This window comes from Nelusetta ayraudi, unplaced genomic scaffold, assembly GCF_046127955.1.
Source record: "Nelusetta ayraudi isolate G7.1 ecotype Tasmania unplaced genomic scaffold, CSIRO-AGI_Nayr_v1 ptg000114l, whole genome shotgun sequence".
Lineage (NCBI taxonomy): Eukaryota > Metazoa > Chordata > Actinopteri > Tetraodontiformes > Monacanthidae > Nelusetta > Nelusetta ayraudi.
Genome location: NW_027466164.1, coordinates 918,021 through 939,140, shown reverse-complemented (window position 1 = coordinate 939,140; position 21,120 = coordinate 918,021). Strand labels below are relative to the sequence as shown.

Here is a 21,120-nt window from a genome sequence, read left to right as displayed (position 1 = left end):
AAATGGTAATTAAACCCAAATGAATGGCATCGCTGGTGTGAAGCATCCCACAATTTTATCTGAAATAGTCACAAATCCAGTATGTAACATTGAAATTAATTTATTGGCATTCAATTAATAAACGATGAAGGCCATTGTATTTATTTATTTATTTGTTTGTTTGTTTAAAAAACAAAAAACAAAAAAAAAACCCAGATTAAGTCACGAAAAACGAAACCACTCTGTATCTACAGTGGCCCAGAAAGTGGCTCTGCTCAGGGTCTGGGTATTTCTTCGTGTTTCAGTCCTAATGTTACAGCTGGGGGGGAAAAAAATGTGACTTCAAGTGGCCAATCAAGAATCAGGAACTGAAAACAACATGTTTCAATGCCAGGAAATGTAGTTACTACGTCCACACTAGGGGTTTAAGGCAACATAACATTATTTTGGACTCTCTTTGCTAATGAAGAAGAGAACATCATGCAGTACGGATTGCAGAGGTGTACAGACAACTCTCCGGAAGGTCGAAATGTGGTGATCTGCTGCCCTCTATCGGCTCCAACAAGTTAGGCACTAATAGTTGTAACAGCGCACAATAATTAGAAATGAGCTTACCAGAATGTCTCTAACAATAGAAATACGTCCTATGTTGACATTCCAGTTGTAATCTAGTAAGGCCATAGAGAGGTGAAATGTATCAAGAGTTGCCTCGAACATCATATGCCTTCTTACCACTACTTCAATATTTTTTTTTACCAAACTAGAAAATGTCTTATTTTTGAATGTAATGTGTCTTAGTACTTGGCTAAGTGCTTTGAAAGCCCCATTTCTCTGCGTACGTGTGAAATATCGGCGCTACTTCCAGGCCTTAAGTGCACAGAAACACGAACCACACAAGAAGCACAGGAGGCAGACGTTGATGAGTCGTATTTATGCATCCCACACACACGCACACACCGACAAAAGTAAACGGTAGTAAAAATTAGATTATATTCAGAACATTACCATCGGTTTGGTTCCTGAAAATTCAACACTAATCGGCCACTTTTATCAGACTTTCACGTTGGCAGTCGCGCCACGCCGTAAAAAGAATAATCAGCATCTGAGGGCTTAAAACAGTCTGATCTCGTGCAATAACTCAAAGTATGAACTTGTGTCCAATTTTCAAAAGAAAAAAAAAAAAAATTCAAAACTCCCATATTCCAGTCCTTCTCCCCTCCTTTTTTTGTTTGTCTTCTTCCTCATCTGCCGACCTTTCCCAGCCTGTGGTCTGTCTTGGGGTCGGCGATGATGGCCTGCACGGCCACGATGGCCTCGTTGATCTTGGTCTGCAGCTCTCGCAGCTCCTCGATGTGCAGCAGGCGCAGGATCTGAGCCGCCTCGTTCAGAGTCGCGTCTGGGAGGAAATCAATTTTGGAGCCGGCCGTCACCATCAACGCGTCACAACGTCTTTTTTCTCACCCGATTCAAGAACAAACTCACTCACCACCGGTGTCGAAACCCAGCGCGTGTTTGTCCAAAGTGACTGGGACACCCTGCGGAACAAAGAAGGCCGGGATTAATCAGACTGGTACAAAAAGAATCCCCAAGATCTGAAAAAAAAAAAATCATCCCTTAATGATGTCACAAAAAGCTCTTAACTCCTCTTTTTAATCATGGCTGCTTTTAAGTGATGTTTTGTTATTGATTATGCACTTTTTTTTTTTTACAGGATGCTGCTGCAATTTTCGTTTCCATGCTTTTATGTTGTTTTAAATGTGTATGCACTTTATGGAGGATGCTGCTGCAATTTTGTCAGGCACCATGTATGATGACGACAACAACAGAAATTCAACTCAATTCAATTCAATTCTGACGGTAATCAGTCTGGTGAGACTTCAGCACTTCGAGTCCCAAATATACTGAAATCTGAGAAAGAAAGATGTGATAGTGGGTATACAATGCCACCTCATTGACACAGCTTTACCTCTTTATTCTGGTCGGCTCTCTTGATGGCCTCCGGAGAAAGTCTCTCCTGGATGAGGATCCGAATAGCCTGACAGAAAACCCAACGTTATTGTAAAATGTAAAAAAACAAGAATCCTGACACGGTGCTTGAGAGCTGGATGGAAAAACGTAGTTAGAGAGTTGGTTCTCCCGACCTTGAGCATCACCAGGTAGTCGTCGTGCCTTTGTATCTTCAGGATGCTGGCCAGAGCCATCACGCCTGCTTTGAAGTCTGGAGAATTACCTGGGGAGGGGAAGAAGATTCCAGCATTGTCAGGGGAGTAGAGGCAGAGTGTGGGGGCGGGGGGGTTCCTGACTTACTGTCAAGGTTGACGAGGGGGTCCACCGCTTTGGGGTTGCTGGAGGCTGCCAGCGGCTCACACTTCCTGTATTTCTCCACTGAACAGAGGAGCAAAACGCACTGTTAAAGCATTCCACTGCTGTGAATGTCAGTCAGTACTAGAACACCTGCGTTTTACCAATATTTACGTTTGCTGAGGGTCCGAATGTGAAATGAATGGGCATCTAATCCCTATAAAATGCAATAGACCAGGGGGGGGTCAAACTCAAATACACAGTGGGACATTTAAAACTTGGACAAAGTCTTGGTCCAACATTGATATTTATTGGAAAAAAATCTTCCTCCAGATAGAACAGTGAACCTTTAGATATGGACCCAAATAAGTTTTGCTTCAACCTGAGTAGGGAACAAGCAAAGCTTAATGCTATACACTGAACTCAAACTCAATATTGCGCACATGCAAATAAAAAGAATATTATTAAAAATATTATTGGCAGCCTTCTGATTTAAATTTCAACAGTAACCTTTTTCCACGGGCTAATAATACATTTAAAAATAAAATAGAAACAATAAACCAATTAAGTCATAGAAATATCCTTCAATGAACGTCCTGTCCTGATTAAACAGAGCATTCTGGGATTTGTAGTTTTGGTGCTACATGTGCTGTGTAATACCAGCGGGCTAGCAGTCATTTAATATTGCCTCGCAGGCCAAATATAATTAGTTATTATGTTATATTAATAATTCTAGACTGTGCCTTCTAAAACGACGCATATTTTACCACCTACCGTTGTCTCCATATTCATATCTCACAGCCAGGCCCAGCAACCAATCCAGAGCTTCCTGCCTCTCCTGGACTCCAAACGGGCAGGTGACATCCTGCAGGTACTACACACAGGGGGAAACACCAGGAGTTCCACAGGGATCCAACCAGGCCCGTAAAACTATAAGTATTGATATGTGCACACGGGTGGAGGTGCAGGGTGACGGTGGTGGGTCTCACACCTTCTGGTAGGCTTTGGGCCACTCCGAGCTGGGGATGTTCCTCAGGTTTCCTCTGTCCTCGATCTTGTAGTGTCTGATCTTCTGGTCCTCCAGCCACACGATGCAGTTCCTGAACTGGGTCTCATCTGTGGGTAGGTGGAGACACACACACACACACACACACACACACACACACACACACACACACACACACACACACACACACACACACACTATTGTAAATAGTTTACACTGACAGGATGGCTGCACTCCAAGTCCGCTGTACAACTGCTAAATTCATATAATTAATGTTAACAGCCCTGAAATTACATGAAAAACTCAGGACACCCAAAAGTTGTGTTGAAAAGGTATTGTTTTACACTTTTAAGAGAGAGAGAGGGGGGGGGGGGGGACCAGGTGAGGAAACACCGTCATAAACAATGATAAGAATGATAGTAATACGAATAACGATACATAAACATAGCATATACTGTAATGACTGTAGTCTTTAATGGAGAGCCTTCCAGCCATTGTGGGGGCTCAGCACCCCCCCAAGCTCCGATCCTAGGATCGCCCCTGGTCATTTGCAGAAGCCTTGTTTCAATCACGACCATTACTGACGCCTTTATTCTTTCATAGTTTCTGTGTCACAGAGTGCGAGTCGGAGTTGCGTCGAAGAGAAACAATGACGTTCTACGCCATTGTCAAACTGTCCCCTTCCCCCAAAAAAACGTTTCATTGATCGAGCCTTGTGAAAAGGCGAACTTAAGAGACGCTGTGTGTGTCGTTTGTCATACAGCAGCTTTTATAGCCCGTCCATGGCTCCAGTGACAGCAGCAGCAGCGGTTCCGACACGTTAGCCGGCTCCACGTTGGTGGCGGGGTTCACTAAAAAAACCGGATCCGGAAACTTCCTCGGCGTTATTTCTCTCACCCGTGCAGTCGAACCCGTCGGGATTGTGATAATCCAGCGCTGTTAGTTTCCTCCGGAACATCGTCAACTCTGTCTTTTTCTGCGTCGTCGACTTCCTTGAGGTTTTTTTTTTTTTTTTTTTCCCAGCAAGCAGTTGGCTGAAGAGAGAGCGACTGCCAGTGATCAGTTGCGCATGCGCCGTCCGGCACGTCCAGACGACTTCCTGTCGTATCAAAATAAAACTCATATTTTCGGAAATTCCTTACGGTCAAAAGATGGCATTGAATGAACGTACGCCTTTCTAGCATATGCTATTCCGGAAATCTTACTTTTCAAAATCATGTACTCACTTCCTTTATTGATTACTGGTGTTTATAATACCATACTGCACTACATTACAGTTATTAATTCACTGACGTTATCATTACTACTGCTATTATTATATGCATTTGTTGCATTGTTTGCAACTAATTACATTAAATTATATAGTATTGTATAGTCGTGCGTAATGCTTCAAATACCCTTGTCCGTTCCTGCCACTTTTTTTTTTTAAAAGAAATCTTTTTAACTTGTATTTTTGTAAAACTTACATTTAACTGCCACTTTTTTTTTTTTTTTAATTCTCTTCTTTACACTTTCTTTACACTTGCATGCACAATCATGCTGGGTTCACGCCATCATTTCACAGCCATTTAACGTGACAAATAAAATCTTTTGAATCTTGCGTGGATGCCAAATGATTAAACAATCCCTTATCTACAGAACATAAAGCAACGCGTCAAAGTATGTTTACCTTCAGAAGTAACTTTTTTCCTCCTCATACTAAATTTATTGTGATGCCACTCATAATCCTCATTTCACTGAATGAATCCCTAAAATATGCTAAAAACTATTAAACTTGCATAGTTGAAGGCCTACATACACATCTATTTTTAGACAGTGTTCTTGATTGAAAGTGAAACAAGAGGAAACCTTAGAGAAACAAGGACAGTTTTATTTCACAATCACATTATAAAATGAGGCAAAAAAAAGGAAGGTCAAAGCAAAAACTGCAAGAAAAAAACTGAACTCAACGATCTCTGCGTGACCGCTGTCATGTTTTAAAAGGGTCTCATGCGTGTGCTGAGGGGTGGGGCTCTATTGGGTGGCGTTATAGCGATGTCCAGGTAGTCTCCGATCTGGAAGCGCTGCGACTGCAACGTGAGGGAGTCTTCCGTGCCCTTCCTACCCGACACCGTGCTGCCGATATCTTTCAACCTGGAAAAAAAAAGAAAAAAAGAGAGAGACGCACAAGTTTAAATCCACACGTATGTTTCACACAACTGTTGAGCGTCACCGTTGCAGTGTACCAACCTATAAACTTTCCCTCTCAGGTCGGGGTAGACGATGCTGAAGCTGAAGTGTGTCCCCTTTTTCCGGGCCTCTGGGTACACTTCCTTCACCAAGCTGGTCAGCTCCTTCAGAGTGGCATCCATCCTAGAGGGTTGAGAACGGAACCGGTCAAAGCCTGTCGATTCCAAACACTGGATGCACACAAATCCAGAGACTTACCATGTGTATATCTGCAGCTCACTGGAGGGAACATTGCCACGGGCAAATTCATCCACTCTGTGATGTCTGCCGCTGTTTGTGGTGAACACTCGAAGGAGGAGGGGGCAGGTCTGCAGAAAACACAAGGAAATATAGAAGATGATCCACAACACATTGATTACATTTAAAGTTTTCTCTCTACCTCTTTGTTTTTATGGTTTGTTTGTCTTTCCATCTTTTTTTTTTCTTTCTTATTTTGATGATTGTGTATTGCCATTGTTCTGGATTGTAATTTGACCGTCTAATTACTGTTGCTCATTACTGCTGTTGTTGACCTCCTTTAAAAGATACCGTGCCTATAGCAACTGGCAAGGGGACCACCAATGTAAACCAGGCCCTGGTACAATCACATCCCTGAAAAATGGGGTGTTGTAGACTGTCCTCTGGAAAAATAAATTGATATTCAAAAGTGCACTTTAAAAGCATAATCGCTGCTTTTCACACAATAGAACCAGGCGCAATTCAAATTTCAGTTCACAAATACAAGCATCTTTTCCACGTTGATTCGAAGAAACGTTTAGCCATTTAAGCTTGCGTGCAGTACAGTATTTGTTAGCAGCTGGCGGTTTAGTTTAGCGGTGAAACAGAATTGTACGCCTGTAACTAACCAATACCGTTTTAAAATATGTGTTAGACTAATGTATGGCTGTATTTTACATCAATGGATTTATTTATTTTTTATCCGGCAAACAGATCGAAATCGCTGCTACTACTTTTGCTAGCAGAGTTAGCTCGCAGTGTAGCTATGGAAACAAGCTAACCCGTTTAAAACCCCAGCGAGTCTACCTTTTCACGATCGATGGGCTTCTCTGGTTCCTTCTTGATTTCTTCCTGGGTGATCCTGGATTCGAGGGCCATTTTTGCTTTTTTGGAGTCACCAATTTAAGTGTGGACGGTCCGCCACCTTTTCTTGGTTGCAGCAGCAGAAGCTGGAGCGACGAACGGAACTGTGCGCGTTTCCGGTTCCGGTGTTGTCCTTTCTTCCCCCTCGCTTCTCTGATATGGAGGTTTTCATGGGCTTTTGGCACCCCTAAATTTGCCCGTACACGACAGCGATGGAACTACAGTGGCAAGAAATATATTATATATTTTTTTAAAAATCTCCTCATATATTTATTTCAAGATTAATACACTTCCTTCAAGTTTCGTCAGTGAATACTTTGGTGGTGTCTCCCTCTACCGTGTTGGAGTAGATGTTCATGGATTACAATTTGAAGCGCTGTTAAAAGAATGTACACTACAACCAAAAACAAGAATGTCATGAAAATTGACAGATTACAGAGGATGTGAAAGCTACACCGCCACTCAAAACTTTGGACACATCTTCTCATGCATTTTTTCTTTCTGCACTGCAGATGGATACTGAAGACAACAAGTACGTGAACAAGATGTAATTATGCAGCAAAGAAAAACACGTTCAACAACTGTAAACATGCTTTTTATGAAAGGTAGCGAGTTATTTTACAATTTTATGGTTTCCTACATAATTCCATGTGTGTTCATATGTAGTTTTGATGCATTCAGTGAGAAAAGGCAATGTCAAAAGTCATGACTCACGAGAATGAAAGAAAGACATTAAATTCATCGGGTGTGTCCAAACTTTTGAGCGGTAGTGTGTATATTACAGAAGACTAATTATGTTATACAATATCTTATGTATTGTATATTCACAGTATTAAAATATTGAAAATATAGACTTTTGTAATTGTGTAATTCAATAAAACATTATCTTACGCATTCTGCAGTGCCCCAGTGCCCTAAAACAACCAAAACATCCAGTGAACCAATCAGCCGAGGCCACCCACTGACTGCTGTTCAGTCACATGCTGCTCTCCCACTCACTCCGTGCACTATGCTAATGCGTCCCTGGTCAGCATATGCTTCCATGTCAGTGTTATGCGGTGCATGTTTGTACAGTATGTCTCTCTGTGTTTGTACAGTGTGTGGCTGATGCGTGTGTGTGTGTGTGTGTGTACACTGACACTGGTCCCCTCTGTTCTCCCACTTGGCCAGCCGTCCAGGAAATACTCCAACATCTTCTTCTTCTTCTTCTTTCCTCTGCGCCCCCCCATTCCCCTCCACACGCCCTCCACCCCTCGCTCTCTTTCCTTTAATTCTCTGTTTTGACTCTTGGGTTTAACAGTGGGTCTTTGACTCCTATCCTGACACTGATATCTATTCACTGATATGTATCAGTCCGCAGTGTTCACTGTGATTACTGTAATAACCTCGTTAAAATACCGGATGCCCTCTCTCCCTCAACTCAGGATGCCCTCTTACCGTGTCGGTTTTCCACGTTTTGTCAACAGGATTCCTGCACATTCGACTCTACTGTTTCATATCCCTGGCACAAGCACTACAAATCAGGATTCTCTCGTTTTCTCAGTGTTTGTCCAGTGTTACGAGCGAGCCCAGTGAAAACCGAGAGTTTGGATCTTCCTCCCACACTTGAACAAGCAGTGTGGAAGCTCCTCTGTCAGGGTCATTACAAGCACACAGGGTGCCACTGTCCCTCTGGCTGACCACTGCCAAGATGCTCGGCCCTGAAAAAGTCAGCAGCGCGACTCTCTACCTGTGTCCCGTTACAGTCGCACAGTGGGCTCGCACACAATGCAACTCTGTTCCCTCGACACGCTGGCCTCTGCACTGCAGGGACAGGCAGTGGAAGGTTGGCTTTAATATAACACACAAGCAGTAAGACCAATGACAAAATGGGTGCAAATGCATCACATAAATGTGTTTTTCACACAAAACCTGTGCATTAGAAAATCACTTCAGCTCGCAAGTCCAAATCCAAGTCTCCCTCCTCCCTCCTCCCTCCAACCTATGCTCAACCCAGCACATTGGAGAGGAGCTGGGGTTTAAGGGTGGGAGTTTGGCGGGGGGGGTCAACTGAGGACTCGTCACCCTCAGACAGCAGAGATGTTTCGCTAATTGACCCTGAGCGGACCAAAAAGTGGGAGAGACGTGTTTGCAGTGCCATGCAAAATTCCAACTCCCCCTCCTGGGGGTGGGCTGGGGGGGGTCGAGGCACAGTGTTAATTGCGATGATGGTTGACTTGTCGTGTGATGCAGAAATGTGAATTGTAATCGCTGGTGAAGCTCACATGCATGCGTTTGGAGTCAGTTTGGTCTCCAGTTTGCAATCTGCAAGGCTTCAACGGTCTGGTTGCAGATCCTTGGTGTGCTTTTCTTAGAATTTGCAAAATAACAGCATGAGCTTTTCCTTTCGGTAAATAAATGCCACCGTTTTAAAGCTGGTATGACAAAGTCATCTCAACAACTCAGTGCATCATACCCTAGAAGACTGTTCTGAATTATTAATTATAACTCGTACAGTCTTTCTTTTGCCAGTGTTTCCTTCTATTACAAACAGATCCAAAATGTTTAAACATTTGCATTTATTTTGAAGGGCATTATGGGAAGTGATGCCTTCAGCCTTGGAATGACTTGACGCTAGAGGCGCATCTGTCCTCCGTCCAAAAGGAAGAAGGCAGTGAAGTTTGGAAACAGGAGCTCGGGGTCCCCATCAGTTTTATTCCCCCTTTCTCCTCTTAAACTCCAGCTGCTGCAGCAGGAGCAGTAGCAGCAGCAGCAGCAGCAGCAGCAGCAGCAGCAGCAGCAGGGAGCTGCCAGGTTTACTCTTCATCCACAGAGGAACATGAGGAACATTCTCCTGCACACAACCTGACAGCACAGACGCAAGGTGAGGAGTTGGTACCCGTTTCTTCTTCTTCTTCTTCTTCTTCTTCTTCTTCTTCTTTTTCTCCTTATTATTATTATTATTATTATTATCATTATTATTATTATTATTATTATTATTATTATTATTATTATTATTATTATTATTGTTATAACATTACTTTTATTAAGTATGAAGAAATGAGATCAAATTAGGCGTCAGCTGCCTTTATTTTTTTGACGTTTTGTGTTGGGAATTTAGAGGAAAAAGTGAGAATAACAGCCGAAGATGTTCCAGTGATTTGCGTTTGAGTGTCTTTTCTCCGCATGCAAGAAATAATTCTTGAGAATTGTAAAAGTTTTGAATTAGTTTTACTCTCGTTAATCTGTCGTACTCTATTATTTAAAACATTGGTTTGCACAGTTTTTACGGCATCTTCCGCTGCCGTGCACGTCCATGACTTTATCATTCTGTGTCAGTTCATTTTGGCTCCCTGAACAGCAGCTTGGACACCCCGGCTGGATCCACCACTGGTGCTAGCGCAGCCCGCGTGGACTGGCGCTCTCCTCCGTGTGGGCTGATTCACACGGGGTCCGCAGTGGGCCCACAGAGAGGTTGACCAGCTCTCATGAATGCTGGCCGCGGGCCCTCTCTCCTCCTCCTCCTCTCACTTTTCATTCCTTTTCATCCCCTTTCAAAACTCTTCTCTCGCCGCCCGCCTCTGGTTTCATCTCCTGCCACCGGCTTCCTTCTCAACGTGCCCTGGGTTTTTCTCCCCCAGTGACTTCTTGTTATTTTCCTGCTCCCGACCGTGCGTGTTTTTTGCTCAGGATGTCTTGGCCGACTCTGTACGCCCAGCTGGCCGGCGTCAACCGCCACTCCACCAGCCTGGGGAAAGTCTGGCTCTCGGTGATCTTCATCTTCCGCGTCATGGTGCTGGTGGTCGCCGCCGAGAGCGTGTGGGGGGACGAGCAGTCCGACTTCACCTGTAATACGCTGCAGGTAACGAGCAGTGGAGCCCATAACATGAAATAATCTTCCACTTTTAGACGTCAAGCCCTTTTGTTGGTGATCAGCTCTGTGCGTGGGTTTCCGCTCAAAGACCGAGTTCAGCAGATTTGAAATATTGGCTGTGCTCACTGTAACTGTGCGGCTAAGGCAGGAGAGGTTCAACTTTTTGACTGGTGGGCCACAGTGGGTTCTAAAATGGGACAGAGCGGGCCGGAGCAGCAGCAGATGGACGGAGTGTTTTGGTGAGCCACCTCATAGGAGGAAACGATATCACGGGATATGTAGAAAACAATGTGAATTGAAAAAGAAACTAAAGCAAAGTTGCAACAACTTTAGCCCACGCACGGGCTAAAGTGTAAAGCGGCCGTGAGGCGTCCCCCCATATAGTTCGCAGGTGTGACATTCTGTACGTCTGTGTGTGCTCTTCCAGCCCGGCTGTGAGAATGTCTGCTACGATCAGTTCTTCCCCGTCTCCCACATCCGCCTCTGGTGCCTTCAGCTGGTCTTTGTGTCCACGCCGGCGCTGCTGGTGGCCATGTACGTGGCCTACCGCAACCACGACGACAAGAAAAAGCTCCTGCAGGTGTGTGAGGCCCAGAGCAGTGACTGTTCCCACTGCCTTGACGTATGACCTCTTGACCTGATCCATTTTTGTAGGTCATGCATCTCTGATATATATTATTTTTAGCAGCTGCCTTTTTCTAGATCAGGAGTGGGCAAACCTTTTGAATCATGGGGCCACATTGGGTTGTAAATTTTGACAGAGGGGCCAGAGCAGCTGCAGATGGATGGAGTGTTTTGGTGATAGGAGGAAGAAATATGTCATGGGATATGTAGAAAACCTGTTGCTTTAAATGAACAAATATTTAGGTATTTAGCTCTTTATTGAAAGGCATTTAGCTCTTTATTCTCTTAAAACTGTTCAAACTAAAATCATTTCCGTAGTTTGGCCATGCCTGTTGTAGGCCCTAATGCAATTTAATAGTGTTTTATCATTGTGCCTTTTTTTTTTTATGCCAGTTTTGTATATTCAAGGTATCATGATTCAATGCTGCCTTTTACTTCCTCACTACTTCCTCATTACTCATTTATTTCTGTATCTGTACCACAGGGTTCTGGTCGAGGTGGCGTCCAGGGCAATAACAACCGGGACGAAGCGCTGGAGACTCTGAGGAGGAGGAGACTCCCGATAGCTGGCGCCCTCTGGTGGACCTACGCCTGCAGCCTCGTGTTCAGGCTGCTTTTCGAGGGAGGATTCATGTAAAGAAAAAAAAAAGAAAAAAAAGAAAAAAGTCACATTTCTGGCGTCGTCTGCGTTTGCCATACGTCGTGGTGCCCCCCCGGCGGCCTCACTCGTAGCTTCCATTTGTTGGTTTTTCCAGGTACGCCCTGTACGTCATCTACGACGGCTTCCAGATGCCTCGGCTGGTGCAGTGCGACCAGTGGCCGTGTCCCAACCTGGTGGACTGCTTCATCTCGCGGCCCACCGAGAAAACCGTCTTCACTGTTTTCATGGCCACGTCCTCCTCCATCTGCATGGTCCTCAACCTGGCTGAGCTGGCATATCTGGTGGCCAAGGCTGTCACGAGGTAGAGCTATTACTCAGTCAAAACAGACAGGTGATTCATCAGCTCATCACTGCTCATCACCTGCTTTATCCCCTTTTGATGGATTTGTCTCCTTGCTTCTCCTCGGCTTGCAATAATCTGTCATTTCACTCAACTCCATGTACTGCTAAATATGTGTTTTCTCCTTTGTTTTTTTTGTTTTTTTTTAAGGAATGGATGTGGTAGGTAGGACAGAGAAACCTGCAACAAATCCAGAAAAGAAAGGGGCCAGAATAAGACAAACCAGGAGTTGCTGCTCTCACCATGAAGAAACCTGAAGCAGCAATGGAGGTAACATGAGGGGAAAAGATGTTTGATACGAGGATTCAGAGACTTTCATTTCCATGTTAACAACTTATATGCGTGTAAATAACCCAAAGTATGTGTAATCACTTTTGTTTGATATCTGTCAATCAGTTAGTGGGAAGAAATTTGTGTCAGCAGCAGAAGCAGGCCCAAAACTATCTTGTTACTCGATATTTCAAACTCTTGGTCAATCAGTCTATATCTTAAAATGATTGTAACATCTTTAAAAAGCAATAGTACGCAGAGTTTACAGAAGAGAAGAGCAGAAAGAGAAGCAAAAACAAATTGTATCTTACACTGTCAAGGAAAAGTTGTAAGTTCTCCTTTAGTTCTCAGTCATTTCAAAAAATAAAATCCTGTCAGTTTTGATTTGTCTCCTGATTGTATTTGATGTTATACACTTTAATTCAGTCCTTAAAATGTTTTTTCATCAAATAAAAAGCATTTTTTGAAAAGTAAAAAGAGAAATAATAGGTGGGCAATTCAAATCCTCCCCCCCCCCCTGCGGATTTCTGTCTCCCTCTGCTGGTCACTAGTAATAATTGCAGTAGCTCTGGCTCGTAAAGTGCCGCAAACAAAAGTTAGCCTTCGACGATGTGCCATCAACAAAACTAGCAGCCAGCATTTAAATCTTTTAAAAATTATACACAACTTACCTAAAAACCTCTCACCTATAAAACACATTTTTCCAGCCTAAATATCTGTCCTTTAAATTAAATTGAACATTTAAAAAGAAATCCGAACTAAACAATAATAATACTTGTTTTAAACAAGTTTCGATTAAAAAAAAAAAAAAAAAAAAAATGAATAAATAAATAAAAAATCTTCTAAGCACTGAAGCCCAGGGGCGCGCGCGCGCACAGGCGCGCGTCTCCCCTCAACCCCCCTCGTGCACCCTCTCGCCCACCCCCCTCCTCCCTCCCCCCCAACTCACACACACACACACACACACACACACACCCTGCACGGGGGACACCCTATGCGCGAGAGTCGCGGCTGGCCTTGGCCACGCGGGACGCAGCCCGGTGGGAGGTAAAAAAGAGGAAGAGGAAGAGAAAGCGGGAGAAGAAGAAAGAAGAAGAAAGAAGAGGAGGAGGAGGAGGAGAGGGAGAGGGAGAGGCCGGAGAAGAAGAACAAGAAGAAGGAGAAGGAGGAGCTGCAGCAGGAGAGGAAGTCCTGCCTTTGGAGGAGAGCCGGTAAGCAAGGTGGAGGTGGTAGGAGGAGGTAGACGAGGAGTTGGAGGAGGAGCCGCTATTCTCTTTTCACCTGCTGAATCACTTAACTGGCAACCCGACCACCAAACTAACTAGCTAACGTCGGAAAAGTCTTTTCACGACGACCAAGTTGCACTTTTCTTCAGCTTCAGTGACACATTTAAGTAAATAACAAACAAACAAACAAAGAAAGAAAGAAAGAAACGAATTAACAACCAGCTACCACGTTTCAGTTCGAGTGAATTCGTATCCATGAATACTTTCTAACAGTTTGCCATCCTGCAAAGAGAACGTTCACCTCCCAATAGGGAGGTAACTTCTCCGTCAACGTTCTCATTTAGTCCACGTCAGAATCCAAATGAGCTTTGATATCCACAAATGATCTGCCGCTATTGGTTGTGCTGTCAATGTCAGTGTAATTAATCGTCTTTACTTTGTGAGACAACGCAGGCGTGGGGCGCTGGCACGGCAGACCAAATACGCTATAACTGGTACGAAGTTGTTCCCCACCCCTCGAAAATGTATTTTTATTTACTACTGCTATCTTACTGCTAAACTGCGGCGACCTCATTCATTTAAATGTTTTAACAAACCGATAAGGATACAGCACCGTTGTTTTTTTGTTTTTTTTTAATTGATGTAATAGTTATTGCGTATTTATGTTGTATTTTTATGTATGTAAGCCCCATTTTTATATCACCTTGCTGATTTATTGACCCTTGCATGCAGCCAAATTACCAATATTGTTGGTAGTTTAGCTCCTATTGTGCAGCCCTGGAGACTACCAGGTTTATTTGGGTGGTGGTGGGGGGGTGTTAAGCTTTTTGTCAACTTTTATATTCCATTAAACATTGTGTTTTGCTGTAACTCATGATAGAATGCCTCTTTCAAGAGAGCGTTCACGCTTGACACACATGGACTTGACCAGCAATTTTCAGTCGCTATCAAATCTCAATCAATCGAATTTTTGTGTATCATCGAGCGAAATCTGACCAAATGTCGGTTGTCTCGTTTGCATTCGTCCACAGTAAAGCGTGGGCAACCCGTCTGCATATCTGGACGAGGTTTTTTTTTTTGTTAGGATGCAGCCGGCAGGCCAAGAGTTAACTGTTTGGGCTGCTGCTGCTGCTGCTGCTGCTGCTGCTGCTGTGACACAAAGGCCTCTGATCCATCAAAAAACAGCACACGCCAGGCCAGACAATGTCCATCTGGCAACTTCTCCATTGTCCGTTCGAGACGGATGGTATTTCATCAGGTCAACACATCATGTACACACGCCGTTGTTATATCGGCACATTGGCGGACAATTACAGTAAATAGTCAGTTCATGATATTTTGTGTGGGGAAGAGAAATCTATTGTACCTGCATTCCTGGAATAGCTGTGCATTCTGAAAACGAATGGGTCGAGGACTGGGGTAGAAATTGATGTAACGTGTGTAGGGTTTTTATTTAACAAAACATTTTTTTGCAGTACGATTAACTGTTTTTAACTACTCGCGTGAATTCTTATTCATTCAGAAATTAGTATCGTTTCAAGTTTATGGGGTCGGATGCTTTAAATGTGTCACATTGGAACAGATCTAAGTTATAAGTGGCTTCACAGCAGTGGATCGGACGTACACTGTGCGATGTATGGTACTGTAACTCTGCATGTGTGTGTGTCAGAGTGTGTGTGTGTGTGTGGGTCAGGGTGTGGGTACATATCAGTCGATCCCCGGCAAACATTTGCCCTCCTCAGCATTCCTGGGATGTGATGAGTCCAGCATTCGAGCAGGACGACCTGTTATCCACTCATTCATTTCCCACAGATGGTGCTCTATTGTCCGCTCAGCCCCGTCGGCCCTGTGGCACGCGCAAGTACACAAATGCGTGCGCGTCGCCTCGTTAATGTACACGAGTATAATGCAAAAAAAGCAAAAAAAAACAAAAAAACAAAAAAGCGCCCCCGACGTCGCGCACGTATCCAGCTTTATTGTGCGACAACGCGGTGAGACGCTGGAAAATTGATGAGTTGAAAAAAAAAGTGTATTTCTCCCCTGAGATTTAAATTGAAATTTGAAAATTTAAAGATTCCTTTGTTGTTATCATGTCATCATTGATGAATCTGACAGATTGCCCAGTGACTTGTTGAAGTTTTTTTTTTTACTGGTTTGAAAATGTTTTTTTAAATGCCTTTTTTTACGATGTCCTACAACACTGAGACTTTCTCCTTTCCAGACACTGTCTTCTTATGATCACTCGTCGATGGATGTATTACTGACAATACAGAGACATTTTTAGTAAGTCTGCACTTGAACATCGCATTTCAGGGAGTCCAGGTCTTTTTTCAGGAGCAGAAAAGAAGTCTTTACCCTATTTTAAAAGGTCCTTTTTTCTAATCTTTCGTAGTCGCCTTCTTCCTCTTCTGCCATCTTCCACTTGCTTTCAGTGCATTTCACCCACACCATGGCCCCTCTCTCTCTCTCTCTCTCTCTCTCTCTCTTTTTCCCACTCCCTTCAGGTTAGAAAATCAAGTGAAGCATGGGTGACTGGAGCTTTCTGGGGCGGCTGCTGGAGAACGCTCAAGAACACTCGACGGTGATCGGAAAGGTGACCAGTTCTCCGATTTCCGCAAGAGACGGCCCACGAATTTGGACCAGATTTTTATTTTTTTATTTTTTTGTCTTCGCTTGTTTACCAGGTTTGGCTGACCGTCCTCTTCATCTTCCGCATCTTGGTGCTGGGCGCGGCCGCCGAGGAGGTCTGGGGTGACGAGCAGTCTGACTTTACTTGTAACACGCAGCAGCCCGGTTGCGAGAACGTCTGCTATGACGAGGCCTTCCCCATCTCGCACATCCGCTTCTGGGTGCTGCAGATCATCTTCGTGTCCACGCCCACGCTCATCTACCTGGGCCACGTCCTGCACATCGTGCGCATGGAGGAGAAGAGGCGCGAGCGCGAGGAGGAGCTGCGCAAGGCCGGCAGACACCAGGAGGACAACGACCCGCTCTACCACAACGGAGTCGGAGACGGAGGGGGAGGCGGAGGGGGAGGAAAGAAGGAGAAGCCGCCCATCCGGGACGAGCACGGCAAGATCCGCATCCGCGGGGCGCTGCTGCGGACCTACATCTTCAACATCATCTTCAAGACCCTGCTGGAGGTGGGCTTCATCCTGGGCCAGTACTTCCTCTACGGTTTCCACCTCAGGCCTCTCTATAAATGCGCCCGCTGGCCGTGCCCCAACACTGTAGACTGCTTCATCTCCAGGTAAGACACCGGCAGGACGCGTTGCACCGCGAGTCCATTATCAGTACAAAAGAGATGAGATTTAAAAGCTAAATTGCAGAAGAAGAAGAAGAAGAAGAAGAAGAAGAAGAAGAAGAAGAAGAAGTTAGAGTAGTTAGAGCAGCATATACAGTGCAAAGAGATGATGGAAAAAATTTAAATAATTTAAAAAATATATACAAATTAATTACATAATAAATTAAGTGTTTAAAATGTAGAGTTTTATTGCACCTGTAGTTAAATGAAATGTGATTTGAATTGTACCATCAAAAGTGCCTTTGCTGGTACAATTCAAACCTGGTGCACTCCAGTGGATTGATATGAAGGCATCGTCCACTGGCGTTGTTGTCACTGATGTCTATGGCAGTGTCACCTGTCGTGTGTTTGCGTGGATTACCTTGTAAGGTACAATCCTTACGATGCCTTCAGGTGCCCAGCTGACCAGTGCATATGCTCGTGCTGACTACACAAATCAAAGCTCTTTGCAGTGTGGATGCACAGCGCTAACAGTGCCAACACAGCAGTACGAAAGCAAGGTCAACTCGATGAGCGACGCCGTTTCTTGGTGGCAATTCTGAACGTTCACACTGTTGACACCATAGTCAATCTGTTATTCTGTTGCACCTCTATTGAAACTATATTCACATCCATATTGAAAAGCTCCAGTCCTGTCCAGTTTTTTTTTTTTTTTTTTTTCAAATTTCAGTCAATCAATTCCAGTTTTGCTCTCAGCTGAGCACTGCAACCATTTGCAAGCTTTATAAAGAGAGATTTGCCTGATTACGCCGATAAGAAGACGCGATTGCAACAATACATAAAAAAGGATTTTCTCATGTTTTATACATAGAAACCCACCTTTGTACATATGACAAATACATGGTCAGACAAAGAGTGAAAAGCCATGCTTATTCCTGCCTCTGCACAATTAACTGCCTTTTTTGCACAACCGCTCTTGTTTGTTTGTTGTATATAGATCCACTTGAACGTTTCTTGTAATTGCTGTAATTACTGTACAATTTTCCATCTATTTTCAATAGCCACTTCCTCCTGCACTCAGGGTGTCGGGGGGGACAATTTAGAGTTTCCAGTTGACCTCACATGCATGTTTTTGGAGTGCGGGAGGAAGCTGGAGAACCTGGAGAGAACCCAGCAGACACAGGGAGAACGAGCAAACTACCACACAGAAAGACCCCGGGCCTGGAATCAAACCCACGACCTTCTTGCTGTGAGGCAACAGTGCTAACCGCTGAGCCCACTGTATAGCGTACAGCAGAAATGGGCAATCTACGGCCCGGGGGCCCTATGCGGCCCGTTAAGCTTTCTAATCCGGCCCGCCAAAAACTTGAAGAAATTATATTGATAGTCATAAAATAGTTGTATTTCCTCCGTGTTTTCAGTGTCTTCAGAGTCAGTTCAATAAAGAGCTAAATACCGTGGGACTTCAAAGACACTGATTTGGTTGCAACTTTGCTTTGCTTCATTTTCAATTGACATTTTCTACACATCCCATGATATATTTTCTCCTCCTATGAGGTGGCTCATCAAAACACTCCTTCCATCTGCTGCTGCTGCTCCTCCCCCTCGGTCACATCATGAACCCATTGTGGCCCCACCCCTGGTGTATAGCCACACTGTAGTTTCCCAATTTGGGATCAATAAAGTACATCTATTGTATTCTATTCTGTCGTGTTTAAGCAGTTTTGAATGACGATGAGTCTTTTCCTTCTTGACTTATCTTCCCCTCCCCTCCCTCCCTGCCTCCCCCCCCCCCTCGCTCCCCACCACCAGGCCCACCGAGAAGACCATCTTCATCATCTTCATGCTGGTGGTGGCCTGCATCTCGCTCTTCCTCAACCTGCTGGAGATCTACCACCTGGGCTGGAAGAAGGTGAAGCAGGGCGTGACCAACGAGTTTGCGCCCGACCGCGAGTCGCTGCTGAGCGCGGCCGGCGAGCGCCGGGACGGCGAGACGGCGGCTTCGGCTTCGGCGGCGCTCAACTGCCTGCCCACCACATACGAGCTGGGCGGAGCCTACAGCCCCACCGAGGCGGCGTCCCTGTCGGCCGTCTCCTGCTGCTACGCCTCCCCGCCGCCGCCACCAACTGGCCGCGAGGCGGAGCAGCAGAACTGGAGCAACATGGCGCTGGAGCTCCGCGACCTGATGAGCAGCAGCAGCAGCAGCAGGAGGAAGAGCTCGCCCTACCCTCTCCCGCTGCCCTCCCCCTGCTGCCCCTCCCCCTCTCCCCCAGAGGAGGAGGAGGAGGAGGAGGAGGAAGAGCAGGCCGACTCCTCCTTCCCCACGCTGCCCCTCCACACGCCGCTGTACGCCCTGGCGGCCGACCACTTCACCGTGGTCACCACCCGGGCGCAGATGCACTGGCCGCCCCCCCCGGAACCCCGCAGCAAGCCCAGTCGGGCCGCCGGCCGCAGAGCCCGCCCAGACGACCTGGCCGTGTAGCTAAAACACACGCACACACACACACACACACCCACAAACACACACACACACGCACACACAAACACACACACACAAACACAATCATATTTCATTGGGATGAGTTTGGCCAGATGACAGAAGGGGGCGCCACCACTGGTTTCTGGGGGACATTTTTGGAGATGGGAAGTGATGATAAGGTTGCGATCAGCGCCCGCTGCCTGTTGTGTGTGAGCCCTTTTCTACCTGTCGTCAGGTACTTTGTATCGGCACAAGCTGGTGTTTTTATCTTGGAGACGAGCAAATCCCGCCACTACCACTTCAACTTGTATTTTTTGAAAATCAGCAAATGCTGAAAGCTTAAAAAAAAAACAAAAGAAAACAACAAAACAACAACTTCCTAATTAACTCCAAATGTTTTTGTTTCCAAAATAACTCTCCTTATTTTTGGGGGGGATTTTTTTTCCATGTCGTCATCAGTGTGTGAAGCACTTTTCTCCCCAAACCGTACATACGTGTGGGTTTTCTAGCGTCGTTTGTCCCATGTAAAATTATACCTGAGTTGTTGTTGTTTTTTTTTTTTTTTTTTTTTTTTAAGTATTAGGAGTTGCAGAAGTTACAATGCAAGTTTGACCAGGCAATCACACAAGAGTTGGAATCAAAACTAGAAATGAATAAATGAAGGAAAGAAATCTCCAAAATGGCTGCCAGATGGGGTTTTTTATTTTGGGGGGAGGGGGAGGGGGGGGTTGCGGTTGCGTGTAAGAAAATCAGACGAAATGAAAGCTAAAAAAAAAAAAAGAGAGAAAAATATCGAAAAATATCGACCCCACAAACCTGTCACCTTCCCCCAGTGGCCGGCACAAGAAAAACACTTAAAGTGAAAGTAAAATGATTTCCCACGTTGTTTTCTTTTTTCTTTCTCTGTCTCAGCGTATTCTGCGTAGTCTTTTGCATCTTTAAGTGACGACTTCACGACTGAAGACATTGCGGTAGCGCACTTCTCTGTGCTCTGGTCAAACACTCGCTTATCCTACGCACATAGCTTTCGTAGTGGAGGGAAATCACACACACACACACACACACACACACACACACACACACACACATACACACACACTCACACATTACACGTTTCATCCAATGAGCGCCGGGCTTTTAGAGCTGCTGCAGATGTGCGGCAATTTTTCCCTTTTCATTTCCGTTGCTCGGAGACGTCATAGGAGAGAGGTTTGCACTTTTGTTTTCCGTTATTTTGCCCCCCTTTTTTTTTTTTTTAATTAAAAAAAAATTTATTTACCCCCACCTTCCCGACCCCAGACCCAGCCCCCGGGGCTTCACAGCAGGCAGCGTGGTGCGTGTCTCTCCCCCCCACCTCCCTGTGTTTTCATCAGTATCACACCGAGAGCATCTGTGGCGGTTACATCAGGGTTAAAACTATACAAAGTGTACAAATATGTAAATACACAGCAAGAGGCGCCGCGTGTTTCCATGCGTTGAGCTGTATTGTTTTTTTTCTCTTCTTATCCATGCTGTATTTTTATTTATTTATTTATTTATTTTTTCTCGCACCTCCCGACACCGGCCACACAGGTCACTTTACGCAAACTCTCCGGTGTTGGCAGATAGGCAGATTTTCTTTTCATTTTTCTTTTAATATTATTTTCTTTAATTCCTTGAGCGATTTATTTGATGGCTTTTTAGCGGCTTGAGCGGAAACTCGGTGCACCTTCTTCTTTTTCTGAAGCTTGTTGTTTGCAGTGTGTTCTCAAAATCCCGTTGGGTTCCGCCCCCGGTCGGTCGAACTCGCAGAGTTAACTTTCTAGACTTAGCGCCAGGTTATACAGTT

General features: G+C 44.9%; 4 protein-coding genes across 5 annotated transcripts; 2 read left to right on the top strand and 2 right to left on the bottom strand.

The window, feature by feature from the left end:
* Positions 1 to 895: 895 nt before the first annotated feature.
* rtraf (RNA transcription, translation and transport factor) lies at positions 896 to 4,345 on the bottom strand. The gene is made up of 8 exons (XM_076049355.1): positions 4,184 to 4,345; positions 3,272 to 3,396; positions 3,055 to 3,154; positions 2,287 to 2,364; positions 2,121 to 2,209; positions 1,946 to 2,014; positions 1,466 to 1,514; positions 896 to 1,375 (listed from the first exon to the last, which is right to left on the bottom strand). Exons 1-8 carry the CDS (start codon positions 4,242 to 4,244, stop codon positions 1,221 to 1,223), a joined length of 726 nt encoding a protein of 241 aa, XP_075905470.1. The 5' UTR covers positions 4,245 to 4,345; the 3' UTR covers positions 896 to 1,220.
* Positions 4,346 to 5,135: 790 nt separating this feature from the next.
* sap18 (Sin3A-associated protein) lies at positions 5,136 to 6,717 on the bottom strand. The gene is made up of 4 exons (XM_076049378.1): positions 6,539 to 6,717; positions 5,714 to 5,823; positions 5,516 to 5,638; positions 5,136 to 5,419 (listed from the first exon to the last, which is right to left on the bottom strand). Exons 1-4 carry the CDS (start codon positions 6,608 to 6,610, stop codon positions 5,263 to 5,265), a joined length of 462 nt encoding a protein of 153 aa, XP_075905493.1. The 5' UTR covers positions 6,611 to 6,717; the 3' UTR covers positions 5,136 to 5,262.
* A 2,532-nt stretch (positions 6,718 to 9,249) lies between these two features.
* LOC142903626 (gap junction beta-6 protein-like) lies at positions 9,250 to 12,778 on the top strand. 2 transcript variants are annotated; one of them, XM_076049377.1, is made up of 6 exons: positions 9,250 to 9,458; positions 10,265 to 10,436; positions 10,876 to 11,028; positions 11,557 to 11,705; positions 11,828 to 12,064; positions 12,224 to 12,778. In XM_076049377.1, exons 2-5 carry the CDS (start codon positions 10,266 to 10,268, stop codon positions 12,036 to 12,038), a joined length of 684 nt encoding a protein of 227 aa, XP_075905492.1. In that variant the 5' UTR covers positions 9,250 to 9,458; position 10,265; the 3' UTR covers positions 12,039 to 12,064; positions 12,224 to 12,778. The 2 variants fall into 2 exon arrangements, with proteins under 2 accessions (XP_075905492.1, XP_075905491.1); XM_076049376.1 differs by having other exon boundaries at positions 9,251 to 9,458; positions 11,828 to 12,034; positions 12,224 to 12,774.
* Positions 12,779 to 16,068: 3,290 nt separating this feature from the next.
* On the top strand, positions 16,069 to 19,613 carry LOC142903639 (gap junction Cx32.2 protein-like). The gene is made up of 3 exons (XM_076049393.1): positions 16,069 to 16,162; positions 16,254 to 16,819; positions 18,626 to 19,613. The coding sequence occupies exons 1-3, from the start codon at positions 16,094 to 16,096 to the stop codon at positions 19,293 to 19,295; spliced, it is 1,305 nt and encodes a 434-aa protein (XP_075905508.1). The 5' UTR covers positions 16,069 to 16,093; the 3' UTR covers positions 19,296 to 19,613.
* Positions 19,614 to 21,120: the final 1,507 nt, after the last annotated feature.